The 17,493-nt window shown below is 51.2% G+C and overlaps 1 protein-coding gene across 4 annotated transcripts in view; it reads right to left on the bottom strand.

Moving 5' to 3' along the window:
• The window catches only part of nup155 (nucleoporin 155), a 404,177-nt gene that overhangs the window by 36,613 nt on the left and 350,071 nt on the right, over positions 1 to 17,493 (bottom strand). For all 4 annotated transcript variants that reach the window (XM_072515568.1, XM_072515570.1, XM_072515569.1 and 1 more), the window contains exons 29-30: positions 11,795 to 11,949; positions 7,798 to 7,927 (exon numbers count right to left, since the gene is read on the bottom strand). In XM_072515568.1, the coding sequence (XP_072371669.1) occupies positions 7,798 to 7,927; positions 11,795 to 11,949 (285 nt within the window). The remainder of the gene's footprint in view (positions 1 to 7,797; positions 7,928 to 11,794; positions 11,950 to 17,493) is intronic.

Raw genomic sequence — 17,493 nt, 5'->3', positions numbered from 1 at the left:
CCTACCTCTGACCTCTGTCCTATATCTATTACCCCTCAGTTTAAAGTTATGTCCCCTCGTGCCAGCCATATCCATCCGCGGGAGAAGGCTCTCACTGTCCACCCTATCCAACCCCCTGATCATTTTGTATGCCTCTATTAAGTCTCCTCTTAACCTTCTTCTCTCCAACGTAAATAACCTCAAGTCCGTCAGCCTTTCCTCATAAGATTTTCCCTCCATACCAGGCAACATCCTGGTAAATCTCCTCTGCACCCGCTCCAAAGCCTCCACGTCCTTCCTATAATGCGGTGACCAGAACTGTACGCAATACTCCAAATGCGGCCGTACCAGAGTTCTGTACAGCTGCAACATGACCTCCCGACTCCGGAACTCAATCCCTCTACCAATAAAGGCCAACACTCCATAGGCCTTCTTCACAACCCTATCAACCTGGGTGGCAACTTTCAGGGATCTATGTACATGGACACCTAGATCCCTCTGCTCATCCACACTTTCAAGAACTTTACCATTAGCCAAATATTCCGCATTCCTGTTATTCCTTCCAAAGTGAATCACCTCACACTTCTCTACATTAAACTCCATTTGCCACCTCTCAGCCCAGCTCTGCAGCTTATCTATATCCCTCTGTAACCTGCTACATCCTTCCACACTATCGACAACACCACCGACTTTAGTATCGTCTGCAAATTTACTCACCCACCCTTCTGCGCCTTCCTCTAGGTCATTGATAAAAATGACAAACAGCAACGGCCCCAGAACAGATCCTTGTGGTACTCCACTTGTGACTGTACTCCATTCTGAACATTTCCCATCAACCACCACCCTCTGTCTTCTTTCAGCTAGCCAATTTCTGATCCACATCTCTAAATCACCCTCAATCCCCAGCCTCCGTATTTTTTGCAATAGCCTACCGTGGGGAACCTTATCAAACGCTTTGCTGAAATCCATCTTCACCACATCAACTGCTCTACCCTCGTCTACCTGTTCAGTCACCTTCTCAAAGAATTCTATAAGGTTTGTGAGGCATGACCTACCCTTCACAAAGCCATGCTGACTATCCCTGATCATATTATTCCTATCTAGATGATTATAAATCTTGTCCCTTATAATCCCCTCCAAGACTTTACCCACTACAGACGTGAGGCTCACCGGTCTATAGTTGCCGGGGTTGTCTCTGCTCCCCTTTTTGAACAAAGGGACCACATTTGCTGTCCTCCAGTCCTCTGGCACTATTCCTGTAGCCAATGATGACATAAAAATCAAAGCCAAAGGTCCAGCAATCTCTTCCCTGGCCTCCCATAGAATCCTAGGATAAATCCCATCAGGTCCCGGGGACTTATCTATTTTCAGCCTGTCCAGAATTGCCAACACCTCTTCCCTACGTACCTCAATGCCATCTATTCTATTAGCCTGGGGCTCAGCATTCTCCTCCACAACATTATCTTTTTCCTGAGTGAATACTGACGAAAAATATTCATTTAGTATCTCGCCTATCTCTTCAGACTCCACACACAATTTCCCATCCCTGTCCTTGACTGGTCCTACTCTTTCCCTAGTCATTCGCTTATTCCTGACATACCTATAGAAAGCTTTTGGGTTTTCCTTGATCCTTCCTGCCAAATACTTCTCATGTCCCCTCCTTGCTCGTCTTAGCTCTCTCTTTAGATCCTTCCTCGCTACCTTGTAACTATCCATCGCCCCAACCGAAACTTCACACTTCATCTTCACATAGGCCTCCTTCTTCCTGTTAACAAGAGATTCCACTTCCTTGGTAAACCACGGTTCCCTCGCTCGACGCCTTCCTCCCTGTCTGACCGGTACATACTTATCAAGAACACGCAGTAGCTGATCCTTGAACAAGCCCCACTTATCCAGTGTGCCCAACACTTGCAGCCTACTTCTCCACCTTATCCCCCCCAAGTCACGTCTAATGGCATCATAATTGCCCTTCCCCCAGCTATAACTCTTGCCCTGCGGTGTATACTTATCCCTTTCCATCATTAACGTAAACGTCACCGAATTGTGGTCACTGTCCCCAAAGTGCTCTCCTACCTCCAAATCCAACACCTGGCCTGGTTCATTACCCAAAACCAAATCCAACGTGGCCTCGCCTCTTGTTGGCCTGTCAACATATTGTTTCAGGAAACCCTCCTGCACACACTGTACAAAAAACGACCCATCTATTGTACTCGAACTATATATTTTCCAGTCAATATTTGGAAAGTTAAAGTCTCCCATAATAACTACCCTGTTACTTTCGCTCATATCCAGAATCATCTTCGCCATCCTTTCCTCTACATCCCTCGAACTATTAGGAGGCCTATAAAAAACTCCCAACAGGGTGACCTCTCCTTTCCTGTTTCTAACTTCAGCCAATACTACCTCGGAAGAAGAGTCCCCATCTAGCATCCTCTCCGCCACCGTAATACTGCTCTTGACTAGCAGCGCCACACCTCCCCCTCTTTTGCCTCCTTCTCTGAGCTTACTAAAACACCTAAACCCCGGAACCTGCAACATCCATTCCTGTCCCTGCTCTATCCATGTCTCCGAAATGGCCACAACATCGAAGTCCCAGGTACCAACCCACGCTGCCAGTTCCCCTACCTTGTTTCGTATACTCCTGGCATTGAAGTAGACACACTTCAAACCACCTACCTGAACGCTGGCCCCCTCCTGCGACGTCAAATCTGTGCTCCTGACCTCTATACTCTCATTCTCCCTTACCCATAAACTACAATCCAGGTTCCCATGCCCCTGCTGCATTAGTTTAAACCCCCCCAAAGAGCACTAACAAATCTCCCCCCCAGGATATTTGTGCCCCTCAGGTTCAGATGTAGACCATCCTGTCTGTAGAGGTCCCACCTTCCCCAGAAAGAGCCCCAGTTATCCAAAAATCTGAAACCCTCCCGCCTGCACCATCCCTGTAGCCACGTGTTTAAATGCTCTCTCTCCCTATTCCTCATCTCACTATCACGTGGCACGGGCAACAACCCAGAGATAACAACTCTGTTTGTTCTAGTTCTGAGCTTCCATCCTAGCTCCCTGAAAGCCTGCCTGACATCCGTGTCCCCTTTCCTACCTATGTCGTTGGTGCCAATGTGGACCACGACTTGGGGCTGCTCCCCCTCCCCCCTAAGGACCCGGAAAACACGATCCGAGACATGGACCACCCCCGGGACACAATTCTCTATCCTCATTGTCATTACCTTGGCCAGAATCTTAGCGTCTACATTCAGGAGGGAAATAGGCCGATAGGACCCGCATTGCAGCGGGTCTTTTTCTTTCTTTGTGAGAAGCGATATCGTTGCCTCTGACATAGTCGGGGGCAGCTGTCCCCTTTCCCTCGCCTCATTAAAGGTTCTCATCAGTAGCGGGGCGAGCAAGTCCACATATTTCCTGTAAAATTCAACTGGGAATCCATCCGGTCCCGGAGCCTTCGCCGCCTGCATGCTCCTAATTCCTTTCACTACTTCCTCCATTTCGATCTGTGCTCCCAGTCCCGCCCTCTCCTGCTCCTCCACCTTAGGAAATTCCAGCTGGTCCAGAAAACACATCATTCTCTCCTTCCCATCCGGGGGCTGAGCTTCATATAATCTTTCATAGAATGCCTTGAACAGTCCATTCACTCTCTCCGCTCCCCGCTCCATCTCTCCCTCCTCATCCCTCACTCCCCCTATTTCCCTCGCTGCTCCCCTTTTCCTCAATTGGTGGGCCAGCAACCTGCTCGCCTTCTCCCCATATTCGTATTGTACACCCTGTGCCTTCCTCCACTGTGCCTCTGCAGTACCCGTAGTCAGCAAATCAAATTCTACGTGTAGCCTTTGCCTTTCCCTGTACAGTCCCTCCTCCGGTGCCTCCGCATATTGCCTGTCCACCCTCAGAAGTTCTTGCAGCAACCGCTCCCGTTCCCTACTCTCCTGCTTTCCTTTATGTGCCCTGATTGATATCAGCTCCCCTCTAACCACTGCCTTCAGCGCCTCCCAGACCACTCCCACCTGGACCTCCCCATTATCATTGAGTTCCAAGTACTTTTCAATACACCCCCTCACCCTTAGACACACCCCCTCATCCGACATTAGTCCCATGTCCATTCTCCAGGGTGGACGCCGTTCTTTTTCCTCCCCTATCTCCAAGTCCACCCAATGTGGAGCGTGATCCGAGATAGCTATAGCCATATACTCCGTCCCCCTCACCTTCGGGATCAACGCCCTTCCCAAAACAAAAAAGTCTATCGCGAATAAACTTTGTGGACATAGGAGAAAAACGAAAACTCCTTACTCCTAGGTCTACTAAATCTCCATGGGTCTACTCCTCCCATCTGCTCCATAAAGTCTTTAAGCACCTTGGCTGCTGCCGGCCTCCTTCCGGTCCTGGACCTCGATCTGTCCAGTCCTGGTTCCAGCACCGTGTTAAAATCTCCACCCATTACCAACTTCCCCACCTCTAGGTCCGGGATACGTCCTAACATGCTCCTCATAAAGTTGGCATCATCCCAGTTCGGGGCATATACGTTTACCAAGACCACCGCCTCCCCCTGTAATTTGCCACTCACCATCACGTATCTGCCCCCGCTATCCGCCACTATGGTCTTTGCCTCAAACATAACCCGCTTCCCCACTAATATAGCCACCCCCCTGTTTTTCGCATCTAGCCCCGAATGAAACACCTGCCCCACCCATCCTTTGCGTAGTCTAACCGGGTCTATCAGTTTCAAATGCGTCTCCTGTAACATAACCACATCTGCCTTAAGTTTCTTTAGGTGTGCGAGTACCCGTGCCCTCTTTATCGGCCCGTTCAGCCCTCTCACATTCCACGTGATCAGCCGGGATGGGGGGCTCTTTACCCCCCCCCCCCCCTTGTCGATTAGCCATCCCCTTTTACCCAGCTCCTCACCCGGTTCGCACGCAGCTGTGTCCCCCCCAGGCGGTGCCCCCCCGCCCCGCCCACCACACCCCACCCCATACCAGCTCCCCCTTCTCCCCAGCAGCAGCAACCCAGTAAATCCCCCCCTCCCACCCCCCCGCTAGATCCCCCACTAGCGTAATTACACCCCCCCATGTTGCTCCCAGAAGTCAGCAAACTCTGGCCGACCTCGGCTTCCCCCCGTGACCTCGGCTCGCACCGTGCGACGCCCCCTCCTTCCTGCTTCCCTATTCCCGCCATAATTATCATAGCGCGGGAACAAAGCCCGCGCTTCCCTTTTGGCCCCGCCCCCAATGGCCAACGCCCCCAATTCCTCCACCTCCCTTCCTCCCTCCCCCACAACCTGTGGAAGAGAGAAAAGTTACCGGGTCGCAGGATTAACAACATAAAAATCATCTCTCCCCCCTTTTTCCCCCCATATTCGCCCCACCACTTTGTCTCAAACGTTCTTTTTTAATAACCCACTCATTCCAATTTCTCTTCAACAATAAATGTCCACGCCTCATGCGCCGTTTCAAAGTAGTGGTGCTTCCCTTGATATGTGACCCACAGTCTTGCCGGCTGCAGCATTCCAAATTTGATCTTTTTATTAAGCACCGCCTTGGCCCGATTAAAGCTCGCCCTCCTTCTCGCCACCTCCGCACTCCAGTCTTGATATACGTGGATCACCGCGTTCTCCCACCTACTGCTCCGAGTTTTCTTTGCCCATCTGAGGACCATCTCTCTGTCCTTAAAACGGAGGAATCTCACCACTATGGCTCGAGGAATTTCTCCAGCCCTCGGTCTTCGCGCCATAACTCGATAGGCTCCCTCCACCTCCAGCGGACCCGTCGGGGCCTCCGCTCCCATTAACGAGTGCAGCATCGTGCTCACATATGCCCCGACGTCCACCCCTTCTGCACCTTCAGGAAGACCAAGAATCCTTAAATTCTTCCTCCTCGCATTATTCTCCAGCACCTCCAGCCTTTCCACACATCGTTTATGGTGTGCCTCGTGCATCTCCGTCTTCACCACCAGGCCCTGTATGTCGTCCTCATTCTCGGCAGCCTTTGCCTTCACGACCTGAAGCTCCTGCTCCTGGGTCTTTTGCTCATCTTTTAGCCCTTCAATTGCCTGTAATATCGGGGCCAACAGCTCCTTCTTCATCTCCTTTTAAGCTCTTCCACGCAGCGTTTCAAAAACTCATGTTGTTCAGGGCCCCATATTAAACTGCCACCTTCCGACGCCATCTTGGTTTGTGCTTGCCTTCCTTGCCGCTGCTCTAAAGGATCCACCGCAATCCGGCCACTTTCCTCTCCTTTTTCCATCCGTGTCCAGGGGGGATTCCCTTCTGGTTTACCGCACAGTGTTTTTAGCCGTTAAAATTGCAGTTGGGGCTCCTATTAAGAGCCCAAAAGTCCGTTCCACCGGGAACTGCCGAAACGAGCGACTTAGCTGGTCATCGCCGCACCCGGAAGTCGGACAAGGTGCTCTCTCAGAGGGGTTAGGGGACAAGGTGCTCTCTCAGAGGGTTTAGGGGACAAGGTGCTCTCTCAGAGGGGTTAGGGGGCAAGGTGCCCTCTCAGAGGGTATGGGGACAAGGTGCTCTCTCAGAGGGGTTAGGGGTCAAGGTGCTCTCTCAGAGGGGTTAGGGACAAGGTGCTCTTTCAGGGGGGGTTACAGGACTTGGCAGATCCGTCACGCTTCCAGCGTTCCGGTCGACTGCATCTGCAGCAAGTGTAACCAATGGCAGCTCCTCAGACCGTGTGGTTCGGTTGGAGCAGCAGTTGGATGCACCTAGGAGCATGCAGGTGGCGGAAAGCGTCATAGACAGGAGTTATAGAGATGTGGTCACACCGAAGGTGCAGGCAGAGAGATGGGTGACCGTGAGAAAGGGCAGGCGGTCAGTGCAGGAATCCCCTGTGGCTGTCCCCATCTCCAACAGGTATACCCCTTTAGATACTGTTGGGGGGGAAAGCCTATCAGGGGAAAACAGCAACAGCCAGAGCAGTGGTATCACAGCTGGCTCTGTTGTTCAGCAGGGGAGTGCAAAGTGCAGGAGATCGATAGCTATAGGGGACTCTATAGTAAGGGGCACAGTTAGGCGCTTTTGTAATGTGAAAGAGACTCCAGGATGGTGTGTTGCCTCCTGGTGCCAGGGTCCAGGATGTCTCTGAACGAACACAGGACACCTGAAGGGGGAGGGTGAACACCAGAGGTCGTAGTACACATAGGTACTAACGGCAAAGGCAGAAAGAGTGATGAGGTCCTGCAGAAGGAGTTCAGGAAGTTAGGCAGTAAGCTAAAAAGCAGGACCTCTAGGGTTGTAATCTCAGGATTACTTCCTGTGCCACGTGCCAGTGAGGCTAGAAATAGGAGGATAGTGCAGCTAATGACGTGGCTAAACAGCTGGTGTACGAGGGAGGGTTTCAGATTTCTGGATCATTGGGATTTCTTCCAGTGCAGGTGTGACCTGTACAAGAAGGACAGGTTACATCTAAACTGGAGCGGCACTGATATCCTGGCTTGGAGGTTTGCTGGAGTCACTCGGGAGGATTTAAACTAGTATGGCAGGGGAGTGGGAACCAGAATGTGAGCTTAGATGGGGAAATAGAGAACCAAATTAAGAGAACAACATCACCCTCAGGCAGAGCAAAAAGGTGACAAGTGTGAATAGGGTCACCTGGACTCGAAACGTTAGTTCTTTTCAAGTATCCCTGTGAATGTCTGCCACTGCATCTCCATTGACCTATCCCTTGGCTTAATTTGCCACTTCACTTTAGTTAGCTCTGCTTTCATTTCCTCCTTATTTAAGTTTAAAATACTAGTCTTGGACCTACTCTTCTCTCCCTCAATGTGAAATTCATACGATCTCTCTGGTACAGAGTCTCTCACCTCCATTTTCTCCTCGAGTTCATGTAGAAATTCACCATCAGCAGCCTGCGATGATGTTGCGGTGGAGCTCTTCGCACTGAGGATAGCTCGAGAAATGTACTCGATCCTTTGCTGCAGTGAGATCTCGGTGCTTTTACATGAAGAAAAAAAATCAGGATACCAAAATAAAATATTAAACACACCCCAGTGAATAAACAGTGAGTCTGTACAGTTTCAGTTACAGGATGATCATTATCCTGCAGCAAAGCTCTGTAGAAGGGTCACATGGACTCAAAATGTTAACTCCATTTTCGATCTGCACAGATGCTGCCAGATTTGCTGAGTTTTCCCTGCATTCTCAAGAGCGGACTATACGGTCAATGGAAGAGTCCTGGGGAAAACTGATGTACAGAGAGATCTGGGAGTTCAGGTCCATTGTACCCTGAAGGTGGCAATGCAGGTCGATAGAGTGGTCAAGAAGGCATACAGCATGCTTGCCTTCATCGGACGGGGTATTGAGTACAAGAGTCGGCAGGTCATGTTACAGTTGTGTAGGACTTTGGTTAGGCCACATTTGGAATACTGCGTGCAGTTCTGGTCGCCACGTTACCAGAAGGATGTGGATGCTTTAGAGAGGGTGCAGAGGAGGTTCACCAGGATGTTGCCTGGCATGGAAGGTGCTAGCTATGAAGAAAGGTTGAGTAGATTAGGATTGTTTTCATTGGAAAGACGGAGGTTGAGGGGGAAGCTGATTGAGGTCTACAAAATTGAGAGGTATGGACAGGGTGGATAGCAACAAGCTTTTTCCAAGAGTGGGGGTGTCAATTATAAGGGGTCACGATTTCAAGGTGAGAGGGGGAAAGTTTAAGGGAGATGTGCGTGGAAAGTTTTTTACGCAGAGGGTGGTGGGTGCCTGGAACGCTTTGCCAGCGGAGGTGGTAGAGGCGGGCACGACAGCATCATTTTAAGATGCATCTAGACAGATATATGAACGGGCGGGGAACAGAGGGAAGTAGATCCTTGAAAAATAGGTGACAGGTTTAGATAAAGGATCTGGATCGGCGCAGGCTGGGAGGGCTGAAGGGCCTCTTCCTGTGCTGTAATTTTCTTTGTTCCTTCTTCTCTGTTTCAGCACTGCCTCAACAATGGCATCCAGATGACAATTTGACAACTGATTTCCTTTAGTTTCGGGGCATGAGAAATCTCATCTTCAAGAAAGGAGACAAAGCAGATTGAAGGAAATACTAGGGGCACAAACGATTAGCACTGGGCTTCACAGCTCCAGGGTCCCAGGTTCGATTCCCCGGCTGAGTCACTGTCTGTGAGGAGTCTGCACATTCTCCCCGTGTCTGCGTGGGTTTCCTCCGGGTGCTCCGGTTTCCTCCCACAGTCCAAAGGTGTGCAAGGTTAGGTGGGTTGGCCATGATAAATTGCTCTTAGTGACCAAAAAAGGTTAGATGGGGTTATTGGGTTACGGGGATAGGGTGGAAGTGAGGGCTTAAGTGGGTCGGTGCAGACTCGATGGGCCAAATGGCCTCTTTCTGCACTGTGTTCTACTGAGGAATCTCCCTACTCTCCATCGCTGGGAATTCTGAAGGAGAGACTCTATCTCCACTTGGAGAGGCAAGGTTGATCAGGAATAGTCAGCAAGGTTATGGTGTACGGGCCGGAAAGTGGAGCTGAGTCCACAAAAGATCAGCCATGATCTCATTGAATAGTGGAGCAGGCTCGAGGGGCCAGATGGCCGACTCCTGCTCCTAGTTCTTATGACCTGTCCCTCACAAAGCCATGCTGACAATCTTTAATCAAACTATGTTTTTCTAAATCCTATCTCTCAGAATCCTTTCCAGTATTTTGCTCATCACAGATGTAAGACTGGCTGGTCTGTAATTCCCAGGGATTTCCCAATCCCTTTCTTGAATAGGGGAACAACATTCGTCTCCCTCCAATCATCCGCTACTACTCCAGAGGAGAGTGAGGACGCAAAGATCACTGCCAATGACGCAGCAATTTCCTCCCTCGCTTCCCGTAGTAACCTTGGGTATATCCCGTCAGGCCCAGGGGACTTATCTATCCTGATGCTTTTCAAAGTTTCCAGCGCATCTTCCATCTTAATATCAATCCGTTCGAGTCTATTAACCTGGTTCACACTGTTCTCACGAGCAACAAGGTCCCTCTCTCGAGTGAATACTGAAGCAAATTATTCATTTAGGGCCTCCCCCACCTCCTTAGACTCTCGGCACAAGTTCCCTCCACTATCCCTGATCGGCCTTACTCTCGCTGATCATCCTCTTATTTCTCACATAAGTGTAGAACGCCTTGGGGTTTTCCCTAATCCTTCCCGCCAGGGCTTTTTCATGCCCACTTCTAGCTCCCCTAAGTCAATTTTGAGTTCCTTCCTGGCTACCCTGTAACCCTCTAGAGCTGAGTCAGATCCTTGCTTCCTCAACCTTACGTAAGCTTCCTTCTTCCTCGACTAGAAGCTCCACTTGTCTTGTCATCCAAAGCTCCTTCACCTTACCATTCCTCCTTTGTCTCATCGTTGGATGAGGAGAGGTTTGGTCGACTAGGCCTGTATTCACTGGAGTTTAGAAGAATGCGAGACGATCTGAGTGAAAGATTTTAAACTCTAAGGGCATCAAGGGGTATGTCAAGCGCACTGCAGTTGGTGCTGAGCAGGGGTATTGAATGGGGGAGCAGGGGTCTGTCGAGCGCACTGTAGTTGGTGCTGAGCAGGGGTATTGAATGGGGGAGCAGGGGTATGTCGAGCGCACTGCAGTTGGTGCTGAGCAGGGGTATTGAATGGGGGAGCAGGGGTCTGTCGAGCGCACTGTTGGTGCTGAGCAGGGGTATTGAATGGGGGAGCAGGGGTCTGTCGAGCGCACTGTTGGCGCTGAGCAGGGGTATTGAATGGGGGAGCAGGGGTCTGTCGAGCGCACTGCAGTTGGTGCTGAGCAGGGGTATTGAATGGGGGAGCAGGGGTCTGTCGAGCGCACTGCAGTTGGTGCTGAGCAGGGGTATTGAATGGGGGAGCAGGGGTCTGTCGAGCGCACTGTTGGTGCTGAGCAGGGGTATTGAATGGGGGAGCAGGGGTCTGTCGAGCGCACTGCAGTTGGTGCTGAGCAGGGGTATTGAATGGGGGAGCAGGGGTATGTCGAGCGCACTGCAGTTGGTGCTGAGCAGGGTTATTGAATGGGGGAGCAGGGGTATGTCGAGCGCACTGTTGGCGCTGAGCAGGGGTATTGAATGGGGGAGCAGGGGTCTGTCGAGCGCACTGTTGGCGCTGAGCAGGGGTATTGAATGGGGGAGCAGGGGTCTGTCGAGCGCACTGCAGTTGGTGCTGAGCAGGGGTATTGAATGGGGGAGCAGGGGTCTGTCGAGCGCACTGCAGTTGGTGCTGAGCAGGGGTATTGAATGGGGGAGCAGGGGTCTGTCGAGCGCACTGTTGGCGCTGAGCAGGGGTATTGAATGGGGGAGCAGGGGTCTGTCGAGCGCACTGCAGTTGGTGCTGAGCAGGGGTATTGAATGGGGGAGCAGGGGTCTGTCGAGCGCACTGCAGTTGGTGCTGAGCAGGGGTATTGAATGGGGGAGCAGGGGTCTGTCGAGCGCACTGCAGTTGGCGCTGAGCAGGGGTATTGAATGGCGGAGCACGCTCAAGATGCCAAGTGGCCTATTTCTGCTCCTATTTTATATATTTCCAGGAAGGCCAGCACCATCTGCGAGTTTGCCTCCAAGTTGCTATCCTGACTTGGAACAATACTGTCCAACTGTCGATGGATCCGAGAGCACTGTAATAAACAGACACATCAAGGCTCAACACTGCTGACTCGAGGGCAATTAGAGATGGGTAAAAAATATTGGCCTTGCCAGTGATGTTTATATTGCTTTAACAAATTAGAAACTGTACAGCTACACAGCAAGTGACCTTTACCGTGAATTAACAACAACTCTGTTCAGTTCCAGTCAGTGGGCTTTCCCCAAACAGGATGAGTGGACAACGAGGACCCTGACTACCTACCTGTGCATGTCTGCAAGTCGAGACAGGATTTTTGCTGCATTGCTAAAATTCCGGTTTTTCTCATAGTATCTCCAAAGCAAGTCCATGTAGCGAACTTTGTTCTGATCCTGTTTCGCCATCCGGACCAAATATGGTTCCAGAAATGGAGAATTTACCTGCAGAGAAACATTTAGTATTCACAAAACCAGTACACATAGTAACCCCTTCCCCACCTCACCCGTGTACAGAGTAACCCCTTCCCCGCCTCACCCGTGTACCCAGAGTAACCCCTTCCCCGCCTCACCCGTGTACACAGAGTAACCCCTTCCCCGCCTCACCCGTGTACAGAGTAACCCCTTCCCCGCCTCACCCGTGTACCCAGAGTAACCCCTTCCCCGCCTCACCCGTGTACACAGAGTAACCCCTTCCCCGCCTCACCCGTGTACAGAGTAACCCCTTCCCCGCCTCACCCGTGTACCCAGAGTAACCCCTTCCCCGCCTCACCCGTGTACACAGAGTAACCCCTTCCCCACCTCACCCGTGTACAGAGTAACCCCTTCCCCGCCTCACCCGTGTACCCAGAGTAACCCCTTCCCCGCCTCACCCGTGTACACAGAGTAACCCCTTCCCCGCCTCACCCGTGTACAGAGTAACCACTTCCCCCCTCACCCGTATACCCAGAGTAACCCCTTCCCCGCCTCACCCGTGTACAGAGTAACCCCTTCCCCGCCTCACCCGTGTACACAGAGTAACCCCTTCCCCGCCTCACCCGTGTACAGAGTAACCCCTTCCCCGCCTCACCCGTATACACAGAGTAACCCCTTCCCCTTCCCCCAGAAGGCTGAGGGGTACAAAATGATGAGGGGAAGAGATAGGGTCGACAGGATAAAATTGTTTCCCTTGGTGGAGAATTCTGGAACCAGGGGACATAGATTCAAGAAAAGTGGCAGAAGGTGCAGAGGGGACATGAGGAGGAACATTTATAAGCAGAGGGTAGCGGAGTCTGGAACTCTCTGCCCGAGTTGGTGGTGGAGGCAGAGACCCGAAACTCTTTTAAACCGTAGCTGGATCTGCACCTTGAGTTCGCTAAGCTCAGGGGCGATGGACCGGGAGCAGGAAGGTGGGATTGGAAAGGGCAACTGGGTGTCCTCGGGCTGGCAAGGACAAGATGGGCTGAATGGCCTCCTTCTGCACTGTAGGGATTCTATGAAATGCAAACTGCACGCAGACTCAAACCCAGAATGCGGAATCCTTAATCAAACCCAGATCCCTGGTGCTGCGAGGCAGCAGTGCTAATCACTGTGTCACCGTGCTGCCCTGCGCTGTGAGGCAGCAGTGCTAATCACTGTGTCACCGTGCTGCCCTGCGCTGTGAGGCAGCAGTGCTAACCACTTTGCCGCCTTATTCTCAACTAAATTTTAGCTAACTCAAGCTGTGACACACAAGTTCAGATTTCACTCCTTTCAATTCCAAGTGTTGGGCAATTACTTTAATCATACCACCCTGGAGGGAGGTGTTTAGGGTAATCTCTAAAGTGGTGCATGTGAAACTGGACCCGGGCCCTCGGGAGACAATATTCGGGGTGTCAGACCAGCCGGATTGGAAACGGGCGGGGAGGCAGATGTTGTAGCCTTCACCTTGTTGATCGCCCGAAGGCAGATCCTGTTAGGGTGGAGATCAACCTCTCCACCCTGTGTCCTGGCATGGCGGCGGGACCTGCTGGAATTCTTAACACTTGAGAAGGTCACATTTGAACTGAGGGGAAGGATGGAGGGGTTCGTCAATTCATGGGCGTTATTCATTAAGCACTTTCAAGAATTGGATCACATCGAACATTAGGAGGGTTGGGGGGAGGGTGGGAGGGTTGGGGGGAGGGTGGGAGGGTTGGGGGGAGGGTGGGAGGGTTGGGGGGAGGGTGGGAGGGTTGGGGGGAGGGTGGGAGGGTTGGGGGGAGGGTGGGAGGGTTGGGGGGAGGGTGGGAGGGTTGGGGGGAGGGTGGGAGGGTTGGGGGGAGGGTGGGAGGGTTGGGGGGAGGGTGGGAGGGTTGGGGGGAGGGGGGGAGGGTTGGGGGGAGGGTGGGAGGGTTGGGGGGAGGGTGGGAGGGTTGGGGGGAGGGTGGGAGGGTTGGGGGGAGGGGGACTGTGTGTTAATGGTGACTGTGGGTGATTCACGATTCCTTTGTGTCATTTGTTTATGTTAACATGCGGCTAATGTCTGGGGGTTTGGTAGGAGGATGGGATCGTTGTTATTGATATGGGGATTGACATTATATTTGATTATTGTTTATTGTTGGGTGTAAATTTGGGAGAAAATGTGAAAAAGGAGAATAAAAAATATTTACAACAAAAAAATCATAGCATCCTGATGAAATCCTGCTTTTATTTCTATATTCAATTGATCAGTTAACTCTCTTGGTGCGACTTAGTCAAGTGTTTCAAATAATCTGTTGCATTTTCTACTCACAGGAAAGTCTCCCCTTCTCACTGCACAAATGTAGGATCGCCTTTCTCAGTTGATTCCTCAGGCTACTGGACCAAAACAACCATCTGATGCACAGTCCAGCAATTCATCTGCTGCTGTACAACCCTAACCCCAAGTTCTAGTGTCTCCCATCAGGGAAAATATCCCATCAGCATCCAGTCTCGCAAGTGCCGACAGGATATTATGGGCTGGATTCTCTGCTTTGCGACACCGAAGTGAGAATCGCGCTGAATGGAAAAAAATCCATTTTGCGCCCGGCGCCAATTGCATGTTCCGCGGAGTCTCGCTGGGGCGCGATTGAATTTTGCGCCTCGCGCTGGCGGGTCCGTGCAAATTCCTCATTTGCATGCATTTTAATATCATTATCATTGTGGTGAGGCCACAGCTGGAGGGTTTGTGCAGTTCTGGTCACCACATTACAGGAAAGATTGCTCAGGAGAGAGAGCAGAGATGTTTTACTGGAATGTTGCCAGGGCTGGAGAATTGCAGACACGAGGAGATATTGGGGAGGTTGGGGTTGTTTCCCTTGGATCAGAGAAGGCTGAGGCTGAATGATTGAGGTATACAAAATTCTGAAGGGTAGAGATAGACAGGAGGAGTCGGTTTCCCTTGGCAGAGAGTTCAAAAACCAGGGGTCATAGATTCAAGCTAAGTGGCAGAAGGTGAAGTACAGACAGCGAGTGAAGTACACGGTATAGACAGCGAGTGAAGTACACGGTATAGACAGCGAGTGAAGTACACGGTATAGACAGCGAGTGAAGTACACGGTATAGACAGCGAGTGAAGTACACGGTATAGGCAGCGAGTGAAGTACACGGTACAGGCAGCGAGTGAAGTACACGGTATAGACAGAGAGTGAAGTACACGGTATAGACAGCGAGTGAAGTACAATGTATAGGCAGCGAGTGAAGTACACGGTACAGGCAGCGAGTGAAGTACACGGTATAGACAGAGAGTGAAGTACACGGTATAGACAGCGAGTGAGTACATGGTATAGACAGCGAGTGAGTACACGGTATAGACAGCGAGTGAGTACACGGTACAGACAGCGAGTGAAGTACACGGTACAGACAGCGAGTGAAGTACACGGTATAGACAGCGAGTGAAGTACACGGTATAGGCAGCGAGTGAAGTACACGGTATAGGCAGCGAGTGAAGTACACGGTATAGACAGCGAGTGAAGTACACGGTATAGACAGCGAGTGAAGTGCACGGTATAGGCAGCGAGTGAAGTACACGGTATAGGCAGCGAGTGAAGTACATGGTATAGACAGCGAGTGAAGTACACGGTATAGGCAGTGAGTGAAGTACACGGTATAGACAGCGAGTGAGTACACGGTATAGGCAGCTAGTGAAGTACACGGTACAGACAACGAGTGAAGTACACGGTATAGACAGCGAGTGAAGTACACGGTACAGGCAGCGAGTGAAGTACACGGTATAGACAGCGAGTGAAGTACACGGTACAGGCAGCGAGTGAAGTACACGGTATAGACAGCGAGTGAAGTACACGGTACAGGCAGCGAGTGAAGTACACGGTTTAGGCAGCGAGTGAAGTACACGGTATAGACAGCGAGTGAAGTACACGGTATAGACAGCGAGTGAAGTACACGGTATAGACAGCGAGTGAAGTACACGGTTTAGGCACCGAGTGAAGTACACGGTATAGACAGCGAGTGAAGTACACGGTACAGGCAGCGAGTGAAGTACACGGTTTAGGCACCGAGTGAAGTACACGGTTTAGGCACCGAGTGAAGTACACGGTATAGACAGCGAGTGAAGTACACGGTACAGACAGAGAGTGAAGTACACGGTATAGATAGCGAGTGAAGTACACGGTATAGACAGCGAGTGAGTACACGGTATAGACAGCGAGTGAAGTACACGGTACAGACAGCGAGTGAAGTACACGGTACAGACTGCGAGTGAAGTACACGGTATAGTCAGCGAGTGAAGTACACGGTATAGTCAGCGAGTGAAGTACACGGTATAGACAGCGAGTGAAGTACACGGTACAGACTGCGAGTGAAGTACACGGTATAGACAGCGAGTGAAGTACACGGTATAGACAGCGAGTGAAGTACACGGTATAGGCAGCGAGTGAAGTACACGGTACAGACAGCGAGTGAAGTACACGGTATAGGCAGCGAGTGAAGTACACGGTATAGACAGCGAGTGAGTACACGGTATAGGCAGCAAGTGAAGTACACGGTACAGACAGCGAGTGAAGTACACGGTATAGACAGCGAGTGAAGTACACGGTATAGGCAGCGAGTGAAGTACACGGTACAGACAGCGAGTGAAGTACACGGTATAGGCAGCGAGTGAAGTACACGGTATAGGCAGCGAGTGAAGTACACGGTATAGACAGCGAGTGAAGTACACGGTACAGACAGCGAGTGAAGTACACGGTACAGACAGCGAGTGAAGTACACGGTATAGACAGCGAGTGAAGTACACGGTATAGGCAGCGAGTGAAGTACACGGGATAGACAGCGAGTGAAGTACACGGTATAGACAGCGAGTGAAGTACACGATACAGACAGCGAGGGAAGTACACGGTATAGGCAGCGAGTGATGTACACGGTATAGACAGCGAGTGAAGTACACGGTATAGACAGCGAGTGAAGTACACGGTATAGACAGCGAGTGAAGTACACGGTATACGCAGCGAGTGAAGTACACGGTATAGGCAGCGAGTGAAGTACACGGTACAGGCAGCGAGTGAAGTACGCGGTATAGGCAGCGAGTGAAGTACACGGTATAGACAGCGAGTGAGTACACGGTATAGGCAGCGAGGGAAGTACACGGTATAGACAGCGAGTGATGTACACGGTATAGACAGCGAGTGAAGTACACGGTATAGGCAGCGAGTGAAGTACACGGTATAGACAGCGAGTGAAGTACACGGTATAGGCAGCGAGTGAAGTACACGGTATAGGCAGCGAGTGAAGTACACGGTACAGACAGCGAGTGAGTACACGGTATAGACAGCGAGTGAAGTACACGGTACAGACAGAGAGTGAAGTACACGGTACAGACAGCGAGTGAAGTACACGGTATAGACAGCGAGTGAAGTACACGGTACAGACAGCGAGTGAAGTACACGGTACAGACAGCGAATGAAGTACACGGTATAGACAGCGAGTGAAGTACACGGTATAGGCAGCGAGTGAAGTACACGGTATAGGCAGCGAGTGAAGTACACGGTATAGACAGAGAGTGAAGTACACGGTATA

Source organism: Scyliorhinus torazame, chromosome 9 (assembly GCF_047496885.1).
Source record: "Scyliorhinus torazame isolate Kashiwa2021f chromosome 9, sScyTor2.1, whole genome shotgun sequence".
NCBI classification, from domain to species: Eukaryota; Metazoa; Chordata; class Chondrichthyes; order Carcharhiniformes; family Scyliorhinidae; genus Scyliorhinus; species Scyliorhinus torazame.
This window is presented reverse-complemented; position numbering and strand designations above follow the sequence as displayed.